Source organism: Gracilinanus agilis, chromosome 4 (assembly GCF_016433145.1).
Source record: "Gracilinanus agilis isolate LMUSP501 chromosome 4, AgileGrace, whole genome shotgun sequence".
NCBI lineage: Eukaryota > Metazoa > Chordata > Mammalia > Didelphimorphia > Didelphidae > Gracilinanus > Gracilinanus agilis.
The window spans coordinates 325,874,949-325,894,766 of NC_058133.1; the positions used below are offsets into that span (position 1 = coordinate 325,874,949).

Genomic DNA, 19,818 nt, shown 5'->3' on the forward strand with positions numbered 1-19,818 from the left:
ATTGTTTCACTTTTATACAACTTGGTTTTCTTCTCTTTTTAAAAACTCATCAGCTATTTTTAAAAAACAATTCCTAGTTTCAAATTGTTTTGCTTCTAATAATCTCATTAATATCCACATTTTTACCTTATTTGAGATTTTTGATTATTTGTTGTTTATGTTTTTAAAATTAATTACAAGTCAATCAATTTGGGGTTTTTTTCCTCTCCTTTGTTCATGAAAGTATTTTAGAGACATTACATTTCTTCCCAGAACTGTTTAAACTGCAATCCACAAGTTTTTGGATGCTGTCTTATTTTTATTTTCTTTGTTGAAATTTTATATTATTTCTATAATTCATTCTTTGACACCCTCAGTTCTCTAAAATGCTATTTGTCTCTAATTACTTCAATATTCTTTTTTAGAGGCCTTTATTAATTATAATTTTTGCTGCATTATGATGAACAAATGATGTATTTTCTATTACTACATATTTTGATAAGGTCTTTATGCCCTCATATGTAGTTAATTTCAGTAAAGGTACCATGTGCAGCTGAAAAATCTATAAATTATTTTTTATTCTTGTCCAATATTCTCCATGGATCTATCACTACTAATTTTTCTAAAGTTCTATTTAGGTTTTTAATTTTATTATCTTATAGTTAGATTCATATAGGTCTGAAAAGGGTACATTAAGTTCCCCATTATTAGAGTTTTACTAGTTCTCTCTCTAATTTGATGAATTTTTAAGTATTTAAATACTATGTTATTATGTACACACATATATATCTCTATATACATATCTGCTTTGTTATTATTCATTTTTTAATCTATGGTTCCATTTCATATAATGCACTTTTCCTGATGATCTTTTTATCTTTTCTATATTTACTGTCTCCTTATGTGAAAACATGACTGCTACCTCAAATGTATTTCTCATATGTGATAAATTGTCCTATTTGGCTTTCTAAATACATTTGGTTTTCTATTCCATATCATCTTCAGTTTTATGAGTGAGTTCATGCCACAATTATGCTTGACTGTGCACTTCCTTCCATCATATTTTACTTTTTTCTTCTTTAACCTTTTTCAAGTAAGTAAAAAGTGATAGGGGAGAGGAAACTCACCTTTGTGATCTTCTAAGTGAAAAGACCTGTTTCCTATTTGTTGTAGTATCACAACTGATTCCAGGTTTTTATTCTTTTTCTTTTAGTACTCTCTTTTTTTTTCCTTTTTAAACCCTTAACTTCTGTGTATTGGCTCCTAGCTGGAAGAGTGGTAAGGGTGGGCAATGGCGGTCAAGTGACTTGCCCAGGGTCATATAGCTGGTGTTATAATAATACTGCTAGATGTATGTAGATGATGTATATAGAGAAAGGATGATATGATACCTCCCTCCTTTATAACAGTGCCCAGGCAGGATCCTGCAGGTCAAAGGATAATACTTGAAAATACTTACTTGAAAAAGGTTAGAGTAAAGAAGAAAAAAGGATAATATCCCTTCAGGTCCCACCTGGGGTTGATTGATATTATATAATGGGTTCTTTAGCTTGGTAATGTTGGTATCTGACTGCGTCTCTTCCTTCCCAAAGAAGCTATGAATAACCACTTCAGGAAGGTACTTTAAAAGCTTTGACTGGATAGAGGTATTGGGAAACCCTAATTAATTTGGTATGATAGACCCTTAAACTGTAGGCAAGTAATGAATCAGGATAGTTAGCTTCTCTCTGGTCCAGCCTGGCCACAGCCACACCAGAGTAGGCAAACTGCTGCTTGATGTTTCAGCTTCTTCTTTACGAGATGATATGCCTAACCAGTCTTGAGATATCCACCCCTTTCCACCCTCTTCTTCTCCTGCCCACTTCTTGGATCCCTCCCAGGCCCTGGGAAACCTAGATAACTAACTAAGATGATTGATTTCCTAATATCTAGGGGAGTAGAATCAGAGATGATGGTCTGGGTACAGGTTGTTGATGTTATGGGAACAAACAGGAGGATCTTGCAAAGCTGAGTCTGCAAGTCTCAATCCCACAAAAGACCAGTATCCACTGATCTCAGGTCTCAGGGAAAGAAAGGAACCCCTGCCAGGGCGGTTTTATACCCCACTGGGCCAACTGCTCTCTCCTGTGTCCGCATGCCCCTCTGGGAACATTCCGACATCCAATGGATCCACCTGTCAATCACAGTGTGGACTCCTGGCTCCCAGGGTTTCAATATAACACTGGGAAGTGTCTGAGGCCGGATTTGAACCTAGGATCTCCCGCCTCTAGGCCAGACTCTCAATCCACTGAGCTACCCAGCTGTCTCCCACTTTTAAGTACTCTCTTTAACTCTAACATTCAAAATTGTTTTGTTTAGGGCTATTCCCTTCCCTTTTCTCTCCCTTTCTTAGACTCTTCTCCTTTTGCCTTGAGTTTAATGTATTTTATACATCAATATATATATATATATATATATATATATATATACACACACACACACACACACACACACATACATATATATACACATACATACATACATACATACATATACACACACACACATATATATGTATATATATATATATATAGTGTTCATGCATGTTTGTGTATGTGTACACCCAATTCTATTCAATATTATTTTATCTGATTCAGACCAAAATGAAGTTGAAGGGATCCATGTTTTCCAAATTCCTTCTTCCATGGCTATATATTCTTCCTCTATGGTATATCATTTGATGGTGATTTCTCTCTCCTTTTTTCTTCCTCTTTTCTTTTCTGCTCCTCCTATTTTTGTCTTCTAAGACCATTAAAATAATCAAAGCAGAAAAAAATTGTCCAAAGAACCCTCGTAATTTTAACTATATTCCATGACTTTTCAAGATTTTAGAGCTTGGGGCAGAAATTTTTTTCCTTATCCTTCATTAACATGTAACAATATATGCCACCTATTCTCTTTTATACAAATGTTACCTTTCTATGTTTCTCCTGGTACTTGCATGTCCATTTATTAATGTCTGCTCAGTTTTTTAAAATTAGAAATTCATCTTTTTAATTAGACATTTTTCAAAATCCTTTATTCCATTAAAGGGTCACGTTTTCCCACTCCCCATCCCTTTAGGATTAAATTTAGTTTTTCTTAAAGAGTTATCCTTGAATGTAAAGCTTTATCTTTTCCCTTTTTGAATATAATATACTAAGCTCTTCTTTCCTAGGTTAGTAACTATTAAGTCTTGCATAATCCTTTCTTGTAGCCCCTTGGAATTTGAACTTTTTCTGTCTGACTGGAGTGTTTTTTCTTTGATGTGGAACTCTTGACTTGTGGCTATGATGTTCATTCTGGAGGCTTTTTTGGAGACTAGGGTATTCCTTCTATTTTCACTTTCTTCTCTAATACTAAGAATTTAGAGCAATTTTCATTTAAAATCTTCTGAAATATGGTATCCAGATTATTTTCTGATTATAATTTTTAGAGAATAGGAAAATTTTTATATATCTCCTTGACCTGTTTTCCAAGTAAGTTATTTTCTTCAGTTTTTTTAGGGGGAGGGGGATTGATATTTTTTACTGTATTGTTGGGTCACTTTTTCTTTCCTGTCCTGAACAGTCTACTTTTGGGGATATTCAGTACTCAAGTGAGATTTTCTTTAGGTGTCAATATTCCTTGCCCATTTTTTTCCTCCCAGGTTGTTCCATTCTTTATATTTTATTTTATTTCTTCCAGGTACTATTCACTTGTGATCTTTGTAGTCAGTGCATTTTTTTTTGAGGCTCTTGTTGGATTGATTGTACAGTCAACTACCTCTTTGCAGCTGACTCTCTAGGTATTTCTGAATCCAAGATATATCCTCATGGTAGTCAAAATTTTCCTTGTACTGCTGAGAGTGATGTTAAGGGATGGCTGTGCTTGAATCATGCTCTGCAAGTGAGCCATATGGGCATGCCAGGTCCTTAGAACAGTAGGCCAAGATTAGGGTTTCTGGGATTTTATTTGGAGGCTCCCTTTTGTGTACCACCCCCATGCTTCCCCCCCCCCCCCCCAATCTGTCTGGGCTCCTTTCTCCTTGGTGTCAGGCTCAGGACTAATTTCTGAGCTAGGTCTTTAGACTCTTGGTTAGGATCTACAGGTGATTCACTGTACCTGCTAGAGCAGCATTGGTGAAACTTTTTGAGATCATGTTCTGAAAATGCACCCTCAAGCTGCTTGTGGGCCCTCCTTCCCCCATTACCACTGACAATGGAGAAGAAGTGCTTGAAATGGGCTGCTGGGAAGAATAGCGTGGTATTTGAAAAATGTGGAGAGGGGGAGGGGAGTAGCCCCCTCCAGCAATCTGGGGCCCTGCATCTTCCTTCAACACAGCTCTAGAGGAAGGATACATCTTTAATCCCTGACAGAGTGATATCTGGGGACTCTAGACCTTTACCATTTTGCCATAATCTCAAAGACCTCCTTGTTAACTACTTGGTACTATGCATGCATTACTTAATAAATATTTGTTGATTTAAACTGAATAGAAAAGAATATATTCCCTATTTCTATTGTCACTTCTGATGGCTGGTTCATTTCCATACAAAAGATACTTTTTGCCTTTCTGTTTGCTCACAAATCTCTCTACTACAGCAGTTTTTCCCAGCCCTTCTAGGTTCTAGGAAATTCTAGGTTCTAGCAAACCCATCGAATTCTCACTTTCCAAGAATAGTAGAATTTCAGGTCTAGGGAACACTGCTGTCACCACTCAGGACAGAAGAAATTAGTAACACGAAATTCTAGGACTGAAATGCAAATGCCTTGAAGAAAGGGGCTATTTCACTCTTTCCTTTTGGTCTTAGTATCCTCAGTGATTATCACAGCATCTTGTATAAATGTTATGTTGAAATTAATTGAAAGTGGGGAATACTGTTTTTTAGGTAGGAGATCAGATTCTATACAGGGAGTAGCAGGAAGCAATGGGAGACCAACAAAAGGGCACCCCCTACAGATGACACTTGCAAGTTTTCTGTGGATAGTAAGACTGGGAGAAGAAGGGAAATGTGGTGCTAAGCCTAGAAAGATAACTGTGGTTAGAATGGAGTGTAGAAATTACAAAAATGGTTGAACAGAGATTGTATATTATCAAACATATTTAAAATCTGAAGTTATCACATGATGAGTTTTTTTTTGTTCTCCAAAAACTCTGGAACTTAGTATTCTATTTGTCAGATGATAGTATGGATTAGACATTCTTTAAATTAATCTTAGCACTCTACCCTTCTATGCTCTTTTATTCCCCCTAGAGAGAGCAGAAGAAATAGTATTAGGGGCTAGAGTAGATACCTACCTCTAAATCTATGATCCTAGAAATCTAATCATTCATTCTGCAACTATGGAATATGTTGCATTATCTTATTACGAAGTATTTTTCTGGTATATCAGTTTGAATAAAATGAATACACTATCATTGTCTTTAATACAACAGAGAAAGAATATTTTATTACCTTGAATGTCATCATTGAATGTACAAAATTTGTTCCGATATTTCTCCAAAAGACGGAATGCATTTGCATTGGCAAAATCCTCAAACTGAATAAGACAGTTCATTCCATACCTAGAGATTAAAAATATATATTAAATTTAAAAGATGTCGACTCTTTAAAATAAACCCTCTAAGCAAATCCTATAGAACAAACAAAAATATTTTAGTTTTAAATTAAGAAATTACTTGTCATTACATTGTGAATAACCAAATTTGGATTTATCATCCCAATCACTACCCAATGTAGAAGTAGCAAAAAAGAATCTGCAAAGAGATTCTAGCATTGATATAAAAGAAATTTCTGTTGGAGGTGATAAAATCATAAAAAATTCAAAATACATCAGAGGAAGAATAATTCCAAAGAAATGGAAAAGATCTTAGCAAAAAAGACAGGCAAGGGAACATGAATAACTATCAAATCATACCACCTTCTCATTTCCATAAAAACTATTTGAAAGGACTTGTTATATATCAGGCACTTTTTTTGCAATTATGATTAAAGAACAAGCAAGGTTCATTAATAATATTTTTTCATTTTAAAATGTGATTTGTGTCTTAGAATTTTTTTCTAGGTATACTATACCATACCCTGCTAAAATGAATCCTCCCTTGTAACATAAACAGTCAATAAGAGCAATTACCCCAAGTCACAACATATGTAGTACTTTCTCCTCAGCATTCCCTACCTATTGGGTGAGAAGAGGTTCTGTTCTCCATTTTTATGCATATGACTCCAAAATCTATATTTCCCTCCAGAATGGTTCTCATCCTAATCCTAAATCATCAACTGTCTATTATTCATTCTGACTGGAAATTCCTTAGGCATCTCAAATGCAATAAATCCACAATAGAACTTTTCATCTTCTCTCCCAAACTCATCCCTCTTCTGGGCTTCCTTAATATATTATCAAGCACACCACCATCTTTCCTATTAATCAAGATAAAAACCTTAGGGCCATCCTCAATTCTTATCTTCTGACTTTGCTCCTATTTAACATCTTAAGATGACCAAAGATCCTTTTAAATATCTGAATAATGTCAAGCTCAGAGAGTAAGACAAGTATCCACATGAATGAGATCATGTTAAACATAGATTTTTAAAAAAAGTATTTTTAAATGAAAAACATTTGCTTGAACTTGATTCTATAAAATGAGCTGGGGATTTAAAGAAAAATTTGAAGTTTCAAAGTTATAACCACTATTTTTAATCTAAAGCATCATAGGTACATAATTTCATCAAAATAAAATAGAGAAGTAACATTGGGCAAGCCACTTAATCCTTATTACTGCTTTAGCCAAATAATAGTTGTTATTGTTAAGCTGTTATTGATGAGCAGTTGTTAATAATATTGATAGGTGGTTGATAAATTGTCCTTAAGCAGTTAGGGTAAACTAAAATGGTCAGGGTTAAACTAATTTGTAGGCAGAGTATGGAAAGCCAGAAGTAGCTGAACACAACCCTTATTTATTTGTTCTATAGTAGAGGTAGGGAGGGGAAATAGAAGGATAGAAACTAGGAGTTAGGAATAGGATAGGAAATCTCTTAACCTTACACTAAAATTTCCAAATACCCCCCCCCCAAAAAAAACTAATTGCTTTTTTTGCAGTCTCTTCTTGCCTGCAAGCAGGCTTCCTTAAACTATTGTCACTAAACTTAAATTAAATTCTATCTTACTAACCTATGCTAAATGACGAACCTTAAAAAATTTATAAATAAGTAATCTATGAAAAACCAAAAGCTGCCTGGAGCCAACCATCAGATACAACTGTCAGAATCTCTTGGCAGATACAGGTCTTGCTTCCAAGTCAGAGAGTGGACAGAACTGACAGTTTCTTCTCCCTTCAGGAGAAAAGCTCTCACAATCAGACTTTAAACTCTACGTCATAGGAGTAACCCAAATTTAAAGTAATTGTCTCAAAATAACTATCAGATCTTCATTATCTGAGAGAATGATCCAGCAAACTGCTTCCAAGGAAGTCAGAAAGACTGGAGCCCAGAACTCACTGAATTCTCTCTTTTATGATAAGCCTCTTAAAAGTGTTGGAGGGCAAGAGATATCTGCTCTGGCTTCTTAAAGTAACAAAATGAACTTAATAAAACTTCTGTTCTTAATGAGAAAGAATGATATTACTTAACTTTCTCCAACTTAGAAACTCTGCTCCAAAGGAGACAGAGCAAACATTTAGTAAATTTCTTATAACATTACCTAGTCCTTAATGCTCTTCTGCTTTGGAACCAAAATACAATATTGATTCTAAGACAGAAGGTAAAGGTTTTCAAAAATAAATAAATAAAAGTGGAGACTAATCTACTAGGCAAATGTAACTAGTCCAAGAGACATACTTTGATTTAGAAATTTTTAAGCCACTAATTTGTTATTTGTTATTTTAGGCGACTGTGTGATTGGTAAGGTATAATATAGGAAAGAGTCTTTAAAGTATTTGCTTTCTTGTTTGGGGCAATTTGGTTTATCATCTCTTTGAGCATTCTTTTCAACACCCCTAAATATAACTATACTACTTTGTTTTCCATGCCTTCCTTATGGCAATAACATTTCTTTTACCACCATAGTATGGATGGTGGATAAATGAGTTAACTACTAAATGGACAAGGATTTTCAATGAGAAACAAAAGAAATTATGAAAATTAAATACATAATACTTGGTCAGACTTTGGCCTTATACATAGGTGACATGATGAACAAATGAAAGCAAATAATATAAATATATATATACATATATACACTCTATTCATATATAAACACACATATATATAATTATTGTGAATTTTTGTCACTGTAGAAATTAAAATTTCACAGTAACATTAAAATTAACTGAAGGCAATTTCGAGCCATAATTATAAATTCTGATGCTCAGCCAAGGAGCACAATGGATAAAGTGTAGGGCCTAGAGTCAGGAAGATCTGGAGTTGCCATTTGACTACAGATACTTAATAGGTTTATGACCTTGGACAAGTCACATAACCTCTTCCTGCCTCAGTATCCTCATTTGTAAAATGAAGTTAATAAAAGCCCCTACCCTCTCAGGGCTATTGAGGAGACAAATGAGATATGGTTTTTTTTCTTTTTTAGTATTAAATATTTTTCCAATTACATGTAAAAACAAATTTCAACATTTAAAAAAATTTCAATTTCAAAGTTTCAAATTCTCTCCCTCCATCCCTCACCTTCTCCCCCTCATTAAGAAGGCAAGCAATTTGATTAGTTTATACATGTGCAGTCATGCAAAACATTTCCATGTTAGTCATGTTGTGAAAAAAGTATGCTTTGATCTGTATTCAGACACTATCAGTTCTTCTGGAGTTAGAAAGCATTTTTCATCAAAAGTTTCTCTGGAGTTGTGTTGGATCTCTGTATTGCTGAGAATAGCTAAGTCATTCAAAGCTGGTCATCACACAATATTGTTGTTGCTATGTACACTGTTCTGGTTCTGCTCACTCCACTTTGCATCAGTTCGTGAAAATATTTCCAAGTTTTAAAAAAAGTATCCTGCATAATAGTATCCCATCACAAACATATACCACAATTTATTCAGCCATTCTTCAATTGATGGACATATGACATAATATTTGCAAAGTATAGTCCAGTGCCTAATGCATAGTAGGTACTCAATAAATGCTCATTTCCTTCTTTCCTTCTTTCCTTCTTTCCTTCTTTCCTTCCTTCCTTCCTTCCTTCCTTCCTTCCTTCCTTCCTTCCTTCCTTCCTTCCTTCCTTCCTTTCAAAGAGTCATTGGTGACAAATAATTTTTAAATTTTAAATGGCAGATGTACCTATAAGAATTATTTATACTAGCAAGTTATAATTATATCCAAGACTTTAAAAATCTTTATTACCTGAGAAAATCCAATAAATCTTAGAATAGAATAGATAAAAGTTAATAAGTAGCATTAAAATAGCATAAATTTGTTTAATATTAACATTAGTTTTGGAACTAATGAAGGTTAAGAAGATTTTAGAGCTAGTTAGCTTAATCTCAAGCATATATGAAATGGAATATTTCATACTTTCCTTAGCAAATTATTTTTGTTTTATATTCTCTACTACATTTTATTACCTTAATACTTTTCACTTGAATTCTCCCTTTAATTCTTAACAACTCATAGGCAATTAATCTTTCAGCCTCCAATATATTCTTGACAGGGTATCCATTATAATCCTTAAGTCTGAGCAAACCAGACTAACGTTAAATGAAAAACCTGATAAAGTAGAACTGAAATAACTGACATTTTAGTAGAAGTTGCTATCACTACCATGTAGGATAGCCAAAACTAAGTACTATATTTTCATTCTGGTATTCAAATCACTTGAAATGTATTTTTATTTTTTATAGCATCAGTAGCCAAATTCCAAGCAATAAACTTAAACACACACTTTGGAATGTTGATGCTTTATAACACAGTCCATATTTTGGCTAAAGTAGACATGATCTGAGAATTTGGAAAATAGCTTGAAACTTTGCTAGGATATATTTCTGGAGTTTCCAAATTGCTACTAAATCATTTTTAGGAATTATCTTTACTGCACTGTTCAGTAATGCAGTAGAAGAAATTAAGATACATTGAGATAAATCCTGGGAGAAGAGTGGCATGTTAGAATCTAAAGAAGCCTAGCTCCTGCACAAACACCTCATTAAAGTAGTAAAAGTATACCAGAAGGAAAAATGGTAGCTATAACCTCTTCTTTATCCTGCTAATATTTATTTAGTGCTCATATGTACCAAGCACTTTGCAATCATTATCTCATTTAAGTGTTAAAACATCTCTATGAGGATGTTATATAATGCCTATTTTACAATTGAGGAAATGGAGGCAGAGAGGTTGCATGACCTCCTCACAGCTAGTTAATGTCTGACGTCATATTTGAATTCAGGTCTGTTATATTCAAACTCTGAGAATTGTGAGTCTCACCTTGATTGACAAGGGAGACAGTTGGAAACATTGTATCCAAACCCCACACTTTCCCAGAAAAATCTATCCTAAGCCCTTGTCATTACATTAGGCTAGAATAGATAGGCATTAGGTAAGATAAGACCTGACTCCAGACCACATGCTCCATATGCTGCACCACCTACATGTCCAGAATCCGATGGAAGCTCTATGCAGAAGGCAAAATGTGCCACAGTCAGAGCAGGAGACAGAGTGACCATTGCTCAGGCAGCATACCACAGTACACACCCAGTACCACCCAAGGAACATCACTGCCAGATTGGTTTAATTTCCCAAATATATAAGTAACTAAATGAAATTTACAAAAAAAAAATCAAGCCACTCCCCAATCAACAAATGGTCAAGGGATATAAATAGGTAGTTTTCACATGATGAAATCAAAACTATCAATAAGCACATGAAAAAGTGTTCTAAATCCCTCCTGTTTAGAGAAATGCAAATTAAAACCCTAAGGTATCACCTCACACCTAGCAGACTGGCCAATATGGCAGCAAAGGAAAGCAATAAATGTTGGAGGGGATGTGGCAAAATTGGGACACTAATGCATTGCTGGTGGAGTTCTGAATTGGTCCAATCATTCTGGAAGGCAATTTGGAACTATGTCCAAAGGGCTTTAAAAGACTGCCTGCCCTTTGACCCAGCCATACCACTACCTATTTATATCTCTTGACCATTTGTTGAGTGGGAAATGGCTTGATTTTTTTGTAAATTTGATTTAGTTACTTAATATTTTTGGGAAATTAAACCTTTGTCAGAGGACATGCTTTTTTTTAATCTTACATGAAAAAAATAAATAAATAAAGCACAACTGGGTCTTTAAATAGTGACTTCCTCACAGTGAGTATAGGAAAATCCTTAAAAAAAAAAGTCAGTCCAAGTTTTCTAACAAGTGAATCAAAGTGAATGAAATGTCCAATTTGGGACATATTTAGTTGTAGATAGAATTAGAACCCAAATGGACTACACTATTTAAACCTGAGAAAGATCCCAGAAATTATAATGTCTACCCCAACCTTACAAATGAGTAGAGGCCTAGAGAGGCCTACCTAAAGTCAAACAGAAAGTAGCAGAGGAAGATATATAGTTTCAAATCAATCTTTTATATCTACAGTACAAAAATTCTCTCGGATACAATAATATCTTTAATATTCAAAGAAAAGCTGCCTTCTCTTGTATATTTTAATTGTAAAGGCAATAAAATACACTTGCATATTTTATAAATTTTTTAGATAGGAATTGAACATGAAATTTAACCAAAATACTCAATTTCCTCAGCGTATTGGAGGTGTTATTATAAAAGAGAAACAATGAAAGAACTAATCTTTAAAATCAATTCTGTAAAATGAATTTTTAATGTTTCTAAATGTTTGTTTTGGTACTAAGACTGAGTACACTACAAAAGCCTATCTGAATTAGATAGAATCTGAACATTGGTATCCATTACAGAAAATCTAATGGATAGTTATGAGTTATCAGAACTGAGAAAGGATAAAAGTTGCATTAAAAAACTGTTTCTGTTGTTAAAAAGCAAAAATGAGGATTACTCCTCTGGAGATATATATCAACTGATCTTCTTATCTTTCTTTGTATATCTCCTCCTCCTCCTCCTATCTCCCTATAGATCTTCCTTCTAGATATTAGAGGATGGCTGGTAAGTAGATTTTAGGGATAGTATAGAATCTATACTATAGTATAGATGAAGGAGGGATCAGGGGCCCAAGGCCTAAGCCAGCTGTAGTTGATGAAGGAGAAACACCCACTCCTCTCACAATAGCTGTTGCTGTAATCTATCCCTCTTCTCTCTGACAGGTTTGGTTGATTAAACCTGTCAATGACTTCTTTCTAACAGTTGCCCAGGTTGGGACCTCTTGAGGTTAGGTAGATGGTTAACCTCACTAGGCCCAACCTGAGGTTGGATTAGTTGTTAATAGACTATTGATTGGCTTTGGAAACGTTGGTATCTGATTGCTTATTGATTTTCCCTTCCCAAGGGCTGTGATAGAATAACCCACTCAGGTACTTGTTGTTAAATCACTGTAGTAACTATTGATGGGGAAAGGAAAACAAGGTAATGGGTTTGGGGATTGGGAACCCTATTGCTATTGTTTGGCTACTACGTTAATCATTGATCAGGACTGGAGAATGCTACGCTGGTAGAAGCTTGAGGTCTTTACCCTCTCACTATTTCTGAACTGACCTGGCCACAGCCAAGTCAGAGAATAGGGAAGGGTATTGATGTAGATATTGATTGATGATCTGTATATTCTCTCAGCTCTACTACCAATAATATTGATGGATCACTAGCTCTCTCTCAGTCAAGCACAGGTTACAGGTTCAGGTTCAGGCCTACCCTTTTCTTCTTTTACCACCCTTCACCTCCCTCTGTCCCAGTTTTTGCTCCAAGAGAAGTTTGCTCAGGTCTCAGCTCTGAGTTCTGAGACCCCCAACTGTAGTTTTTAGGGGGTATTTATAGGGTGGGGCCAACCAACTTTTGCCCCTGGCTCACGGCATCTGGGAACATTCTGAATCTCTCAAATGCCATCTCTGCCAGACGAGGTGGCATCCAACTTATCCCAGATAATGATTTTAACACTGTTTAAAAAACATGTAATGATGGTAACAGTTTGAGAGTTATATTCATTGAGAAAAGATAAATATTGCATTTAAATTGTTATTTATGTCATGGAGAATAGAAAGATGACCTCTCAGTCAAAAGGGTTTACATTCAAGTCTTAGCTTATACATATCAGCTATGTGAACCTGGACTAGTGGTATAATTTTTCAGTGCCCCAGGCAACTTTCTAAGAATTCCAAGCTACAAAACTGGGACCCAGATATACTGGAAGGAATTTTCTTACTTTGATTCTACAACCAAAGAAACCACACATTTGATCCATTTTCCCCCACTTAAAACTAAGAAACAATATATAAATTCTGTACAACAAACGTTAAAATAACTTTTTAATTAGCCCTAAAATGACTAAGTATTATAAACAAGTAAAAAATAAAAATCTTTACTTATTTACTTTTACAATCATTACCATTATTTTGCATGCTATGTTTGAAACAAGCCTTTCATATACAAATAACATAATTGGAAAGGTAATTAAGAGCATGGCCATGGCAACATACATCTGTACTTTCTAACAAGACTTACTGTATGAGGAACAGATGGAAATATCCCAACTTCAAGTGTTGATGGCTTTCACCTTGACTGTTAAATAGAAAGTCTAGGGCCTAATAATTTACTGCACATGTAAAGCAGAATGTTTGGAGGGGAAACTTTTATGGGTTTTTTTTATTCCAAACAGTACTAAATCTGCAGACTATTGAACATTAATGACAACTCTCAAATTCTGAATTAAAATGAAAATTGGGTTAAAATAGCAATCACAACCAGAAAAACATACTGTTTTGTGATTTCATCTAAATTTCTCAAAATATTAACTAGTTCTAAAGGAAAGGTTCTTTATCCTGCTTGTGTCATGGATCCCTTTGGCAGCCTATGGGCATCTTTTTAGAATAAGGTTTTAAAACACATGAAATAAAATACATGGTATTACAAAGGAAACCAATTATACTTAAGTAGTTATAAAATATATATTTTAAAAAGTTGACAGATTCCAGGTTAAGAACCCCTGTTTTAGAGATTTAGCTAAAGGATAAATGTGACCAGACTTTACTCAAATATACTGTCAAGAGCTAGCTGTATGATTTGTTGGAAATAAAAATTATTTCTTTCAAAGTCCAGAAGGTTGTTCCTCTGGACATTGATAGAAGGAAAACTTAGACTTATTGAAATATATTTTAAAACAGTCTGGATAAGTCATTCTGTAACTATTTTGAAATGATTACTATGACTATGAATATATTTACTACCTAGACTGGGACACATTTGAGAAATGAATTATAAGGTTTGGAAAAAAGATTGAGAGAAAAGTCAGTTTGTCTTGCCAATGAATATAAGAATTACTTATAATTAATAAGTAATGAGCTATACATTTTTGGCTTATTAGAAAACATTAATAAATGTTTAAATCACAATTCTAGAATTTTTTAAACTAAAATACTATATCGTTCTTAAGTACTTTTTCAGGTATTCACTAGTGATATTTTGTGATATTTTGACATGGATTTCTGCATTTAATGTTATACAATGAACTACTTGCTGTCTGATTTTAGAACTACTGATCATAGATACTATTACTAGAAGATATGTAGTAGAAAAAAAACATAATTATTATAGTAACATTAAAAACCAATGGTGACCAAGATAAGATCAAAAAGGATACATGACCTAGATGTAAAGAGACATAAAAGTAAATTAGAAGAGGGAATATGTAACCTATCAGATTTATGGATACAAGAAGAAATTAGGAATAAACAGGAGGTAGGAAGCATTGTAAAATGGGTAATTCTGAATACATTAAATTAAAAAATAAAACAAAAATTAATATGTCAAGATTAGAAGAAAAGCAGTAAATTTTGGAAAAAATTTTACATACACTTTCCCAAATAGATGTCTTATATCTAAATTATGCAGAGAACATTGTCAAACTTATAAGAATATGAGCCACTCCCCAATTGATATGAAAAATATGAGAAGGCAGTTTTTGGATGAATAATTGAAAGCTATATATAACTATATGAAAATTGTTCTAAATCATTATTGATTAGAGAAATGCAAATCAATACAACTCTGAAATATCATCTCATACCTATCAGATTGGCTAAAATGATAAAAAGGGCAAAACAACAAATGTTGAAGGGGATAAGGTCACTAATACATTGTTGGTAGAACTGTAAAATATCCAACAATCTATAATTACATTAAAAGAGAAAGCAATCTGGAATTATACTTAAAGAATTATAAAACTTTGATATTTAAAAAAAACAACCTTTATATTCCATTTTAGAATTAATATGTATTAATCCCAAGGCAGCAGAATGGTAAGGACTAGGCAACAATGGTTAAGTAATTTGTCCAGGTTTATAAAGCTAGGAAGTATCCGAGGATAAATTTGAACCCAGGACCTCCTGTCTCTAGGCCTGTTGCTCAATCCACTGAGCCACCTAGCTGCCATCTTTTAACTCGGCAATTACAGTTTTAGGCTTATTTCCTAAGGTGATTAAGGAAAAAGGAAAAGAAACTATGTTCTAAAATATATATTTTTTTTTTGTGGTGGTAAAAAACAAGAAACTGAAGGGATGTCCCTCAATTGGGGAATGGTTGAACAAGTTGTGGCATATGATTGTGATGGAATACTACTGTGGGATAATGACAAACAAGATGAACACAAAAAACCTGGGAAGACTAATATGAAGTGATTCAAGGTGAAGTTAGCAGAACCAAGAGAAAATTGAATATGGAAACAACAACAATGTATGAAGATCAAATGTGGATGATTTAATTATCATCAACAAGGCAAGGATTCAAGAAAATTCCAAGGGACTCATGAAGAAAAAGGATATCTGCCACCATAGATAGAACAGATGGAGTATGAATTCAGACTGAATATCATTCATTTTATTTCCTCCATGAATTTTTCTCTAATGTAACAATATGTGAGTTGTTTTATAACATGAGGAACAGGAAATATGTATTAAATGATAATACATGTACAACCTATAATATATTACCTGCCTTTTTGGGGAAAGGGAATAGATAGTTGGACATAGCTAATGTGAGAATTTGCTTCTCTTGGATAAACTTATTTATCATAATTTGTTGCATATTTATAACAATGTGTGTTATATGTAAAAATGAAATAAATGGTAACCCTTCCAAAATAAAACCACAAAACTCCAATGATTTCAAGTAAGCAGGAAAAATGGGATTTACATGTATCTATTCTTGATTTTTTTCATTGATAAAAAAAATTGATATTTTGACTGGAATTGATCTTATAGAAATGTGTTCTTCGAAGTAATTACCTATTTATTAAACTAACATACCCAATGGAAAGAAATATTGTTTTAGGACTCAGTGGACCAGGATTCAACGATCTGCTAATTTCTATGTGAACTTGAGCAAATCACAAACTTTTTGGCCTTAGTTTCCTCACCTGTAAAATTAAGAAACTGAATCAGACAACTTCTAAGCCTCCCTCAATTGTAAATCAATGATTCCATTATTTCTCTATACACAAAGAAGCTTTGCTTATTAACACTTTCTAATTCATTCATTCATATTCCAAAAGCATTTCAAAATACATTATCATATACAAAGGAATCACATTCTTCACTAGGTAGACACGGTTTGTATTTAACGGAGCAATACTACTCAGAACTTTCTTTGGGCGGGGGGGGGGGGACTTATTTAGAATCCCCCCCTCCATGGTTACAAAATTCATGTTCTTTCCCTCCCCTTCTCCCAACCCTCTCCCATAGTTGACGTGCAATTCCATTGCCTTTTACATGTGTCATTGATCAAGACCTATTTCCATATTATTGATATTTGTACTAGGGAGATCACTTAAGAGTCTACATCCCCCCATCAACCCATGTGATCAAGCAGTTGTTTTTCTTCTGAGTTTCTCCTCCCACAGTTCTTCTTCTGAATGTGGCTAGTTTTCTTTCTAATAAGTCCCTCAGCCTTGCTCTGGATCCTTGCATTGCTGCTAGTAGAGAAGTCCATTATGTTCGATTGTACCACAGTGTATCAGTCTCTGTGTATAATGTTCTCCTGGATCTGCTCCTTTCACTCTTCATCAATTCTTGGAGGTCATTCCAGTTCACATGGAATTCTTCCAGTTCTTTATTAGTTTGTACATAATAGTACTACATCACCAACAGATACCACAATTTGTTCAGCCATTCCCCAATCGAAGGACATTCTCTCATTTTCCAATTTTTTGTCACCACAAAGAGTGGCTACAAATATTTTTGGACAAGTCTTTTTCCTTATTATCTCTTTGGGGTATAAACTCAGCAGTGATATGGCTGGATCAAAGGGCAGGCAGACTTTTAGTGCTCTTTGGGCATAGTTCCAAATTGTCATCCAGGATGGCTGGATCAATTCACAACTCCACCAGTAATGCATTAATGTCCCAATTTTGCCACATCCCCTCCAACATTCATTACTCTCCCCTGCTGTCATTTCAGCCAATCTGCTAGGTGTGAGGTGGTAACTCAGAGTTGTTTTGATTTGCATTTCTCTAATTATAAGAGATTTAGAACCCACCCAGAACTTTCAAGTAATTGTAAAATGTAAACTTGTTGAGTACAAATTCAATATAATGAGTGGGCAACTTCAATGTAGGTCAACAGAATGGAATTCCCTATATTTGATTCAAATTTTTCCTCTCTTGATTAAAAAAATGTGGAAATAGTTTTAATCTCCAATGTTGTCTTATAGTGTGGACTTTTATGTCCAATGTGTTTTATAGCCCTCTTGCTTAAGTGCGTGGTACTACCAGAAATGCTCTTATTTTCACTGGGTTGCCAGCCCAAGATGTATTAATCTCTCAAGGTTCCTCTTAAGATTAAAAATGGAGATAGTTTATATTGATGTCCTCATGTGATACTCATTTTTTATTCCTTCTCCAAAATGAACCTTACCCTTTCTAACAAAAAAAGGATAAAGAAGATGCATAAAGAAATTAAAAGGAGAAAGAAAAGGATGGATATCAGAATAAACTTGTTTATTACTCTACTGTCCAAGAAGATTTTTAGTTAGATCTATTAAAAATGTCCAAAAAATTGAAGTTCTATGTGGATCAATAAAAAGAATAGCCTTAGTAAACTAATAAACTATAGGACAACTAAGAACCACTCATGTACAAGTGTATTTGTCATGGTTTCCTTCCTCTCCTTTTTTTGGTTCCTAGGATTGTTTAAAAAAGGCCTTAAGATATATTTAGGGATTGCTTTCATATTACTTACTCCCTCTGTGTCATATATTATTGGTCTAAGAGTGCTAAAAGACATGTGATTAAGATCAGAGGACACAAGACTTTGTGGTTTCAGCATGTGAAGCACAATCAGGGCCTTCTGATTTATACTCCAGTATCTACTAATTTCTTAGCTATGTGGCTTTAGGCCTGTCATAATCTCTCAGTGGTTGGGATGAAATTCCCACAGGATGATTTGCCTTCAGTGTTTAGGACACAATGTGGTAAACTTATAATGTTTTCTTAGTGAGATGTGGAGACATATATAGGTGCTAAATGGTGCATGTAATGTGCTTTCATTTACAATACCTTATTTTAGATATCTTTGTGGAGAAGATACATCACTTAAAAAAATTCCTCCCAGCTTATGGTTGCTTTTTGCCAGAAACTTAAAGAGTGAAGAAAGGCATCGTGCAAAACTTTTATATCCATCTTTGGAAATAGAGAAAGTAAAGTAAATTTCATTCTCTCCAAGTATCATGCCATCTGCAAATTGGTTAAGTAGCCTATCTACCCCTTTATTGGAATTAATTCAAGTTTTATACAACATATGTCCAGGGACAGATTCCGAGGAACTCCAATAGAAATTTTCCTTTAAGTGGTTACTAATCAAAGCATAACTACTTTTTGAGTAAGGTCACTTTGGTAGGTCAACTTTTGAATTTAAATTACCAAATTATTATCTAGCCTACATTTCTAATCTAACGGGGAATCCATTGTCAAAAATTTTGTTGACATCTAGATAAACTGTACCCCACACCATCTTCTTCTACTCTAGTAACCTAGTTTTTTTGGGGGGGGGATAAAACCATATCTTTCTTAGATTTATTCCATTTCACTCTGTGCAAATGGAATACACTTATTCATAATTCATAGTTAAAACTCTAGCCACCAGAGATAATGTCATCCCCACCTCCCTTAGTGGGGAGGGGAGACGAGTTACCCACACGTGACAATAAGTAACAAATCAAGAACAAGGGACTGCCCTTTGGGCAGTCTGAAACAGTGTTATGGCTGCCATTTGTCCACTTGAATTAGAGGTGGACCTCCAGGAAGTGAGGAAAGATGCTATACTTCAAATATGATGGTAACTTCCTGTTGAGGCAGTTTGCGCTTTGAACTTGGTGCTGAAGGATCTCTGAGGAGACCTCAGGCAGCTTCTACTCTGAATTGTCACGTGGGTAAGTTAGGCTGCCTCCCTTTCGCCTACCTTGGCATTTCTAGAGTCTCTACCTCAAGGAGGCTTCTTTGCCTCTCTAATTGCTAAGGCCTTGTGGCTAGTAGCCTAGTTTAATTAATCTCTTAACTCTCACCCGGTCCGGACCTCTGCTGGTCCAGACTAGAGTTTTTCTCTCTCTCTTTCCCTACCTTCAACCTTCCTAATTGTAAATAAATTACCATAAAAGCCAACCTGACTTGGGTCTATTTTTAATTATGGAATCAATCTAAATCTGATTGATACCTGGAGACCATACCTTAAAAAA

The 19,818-nt window shown here is 34.5% G+C and overlaps 1 protein-coding gene across 1 annotated transcript in view; it reads right to left on the minus strand.

Annotated features, from left to right (window-relative positions):
• The window catches only part of ME1 (malic enzyme 1), a 266,987-nt gene that overhangs the window by 38,579 nt on the left and 208,590 nt on the right, over positions 1-19,818 (minus strand). Inside the window, exon 7 of the mRNA XM_044676308.1 lies at positions 5,436-5,545. Coding sequence (XP_044532243.1) covers positions 5,436-5,545 — 110 coding nt within the window. The remainder of the gene's footprint in view (positions 1-5,435; positions 5,546-19,818) is intronic.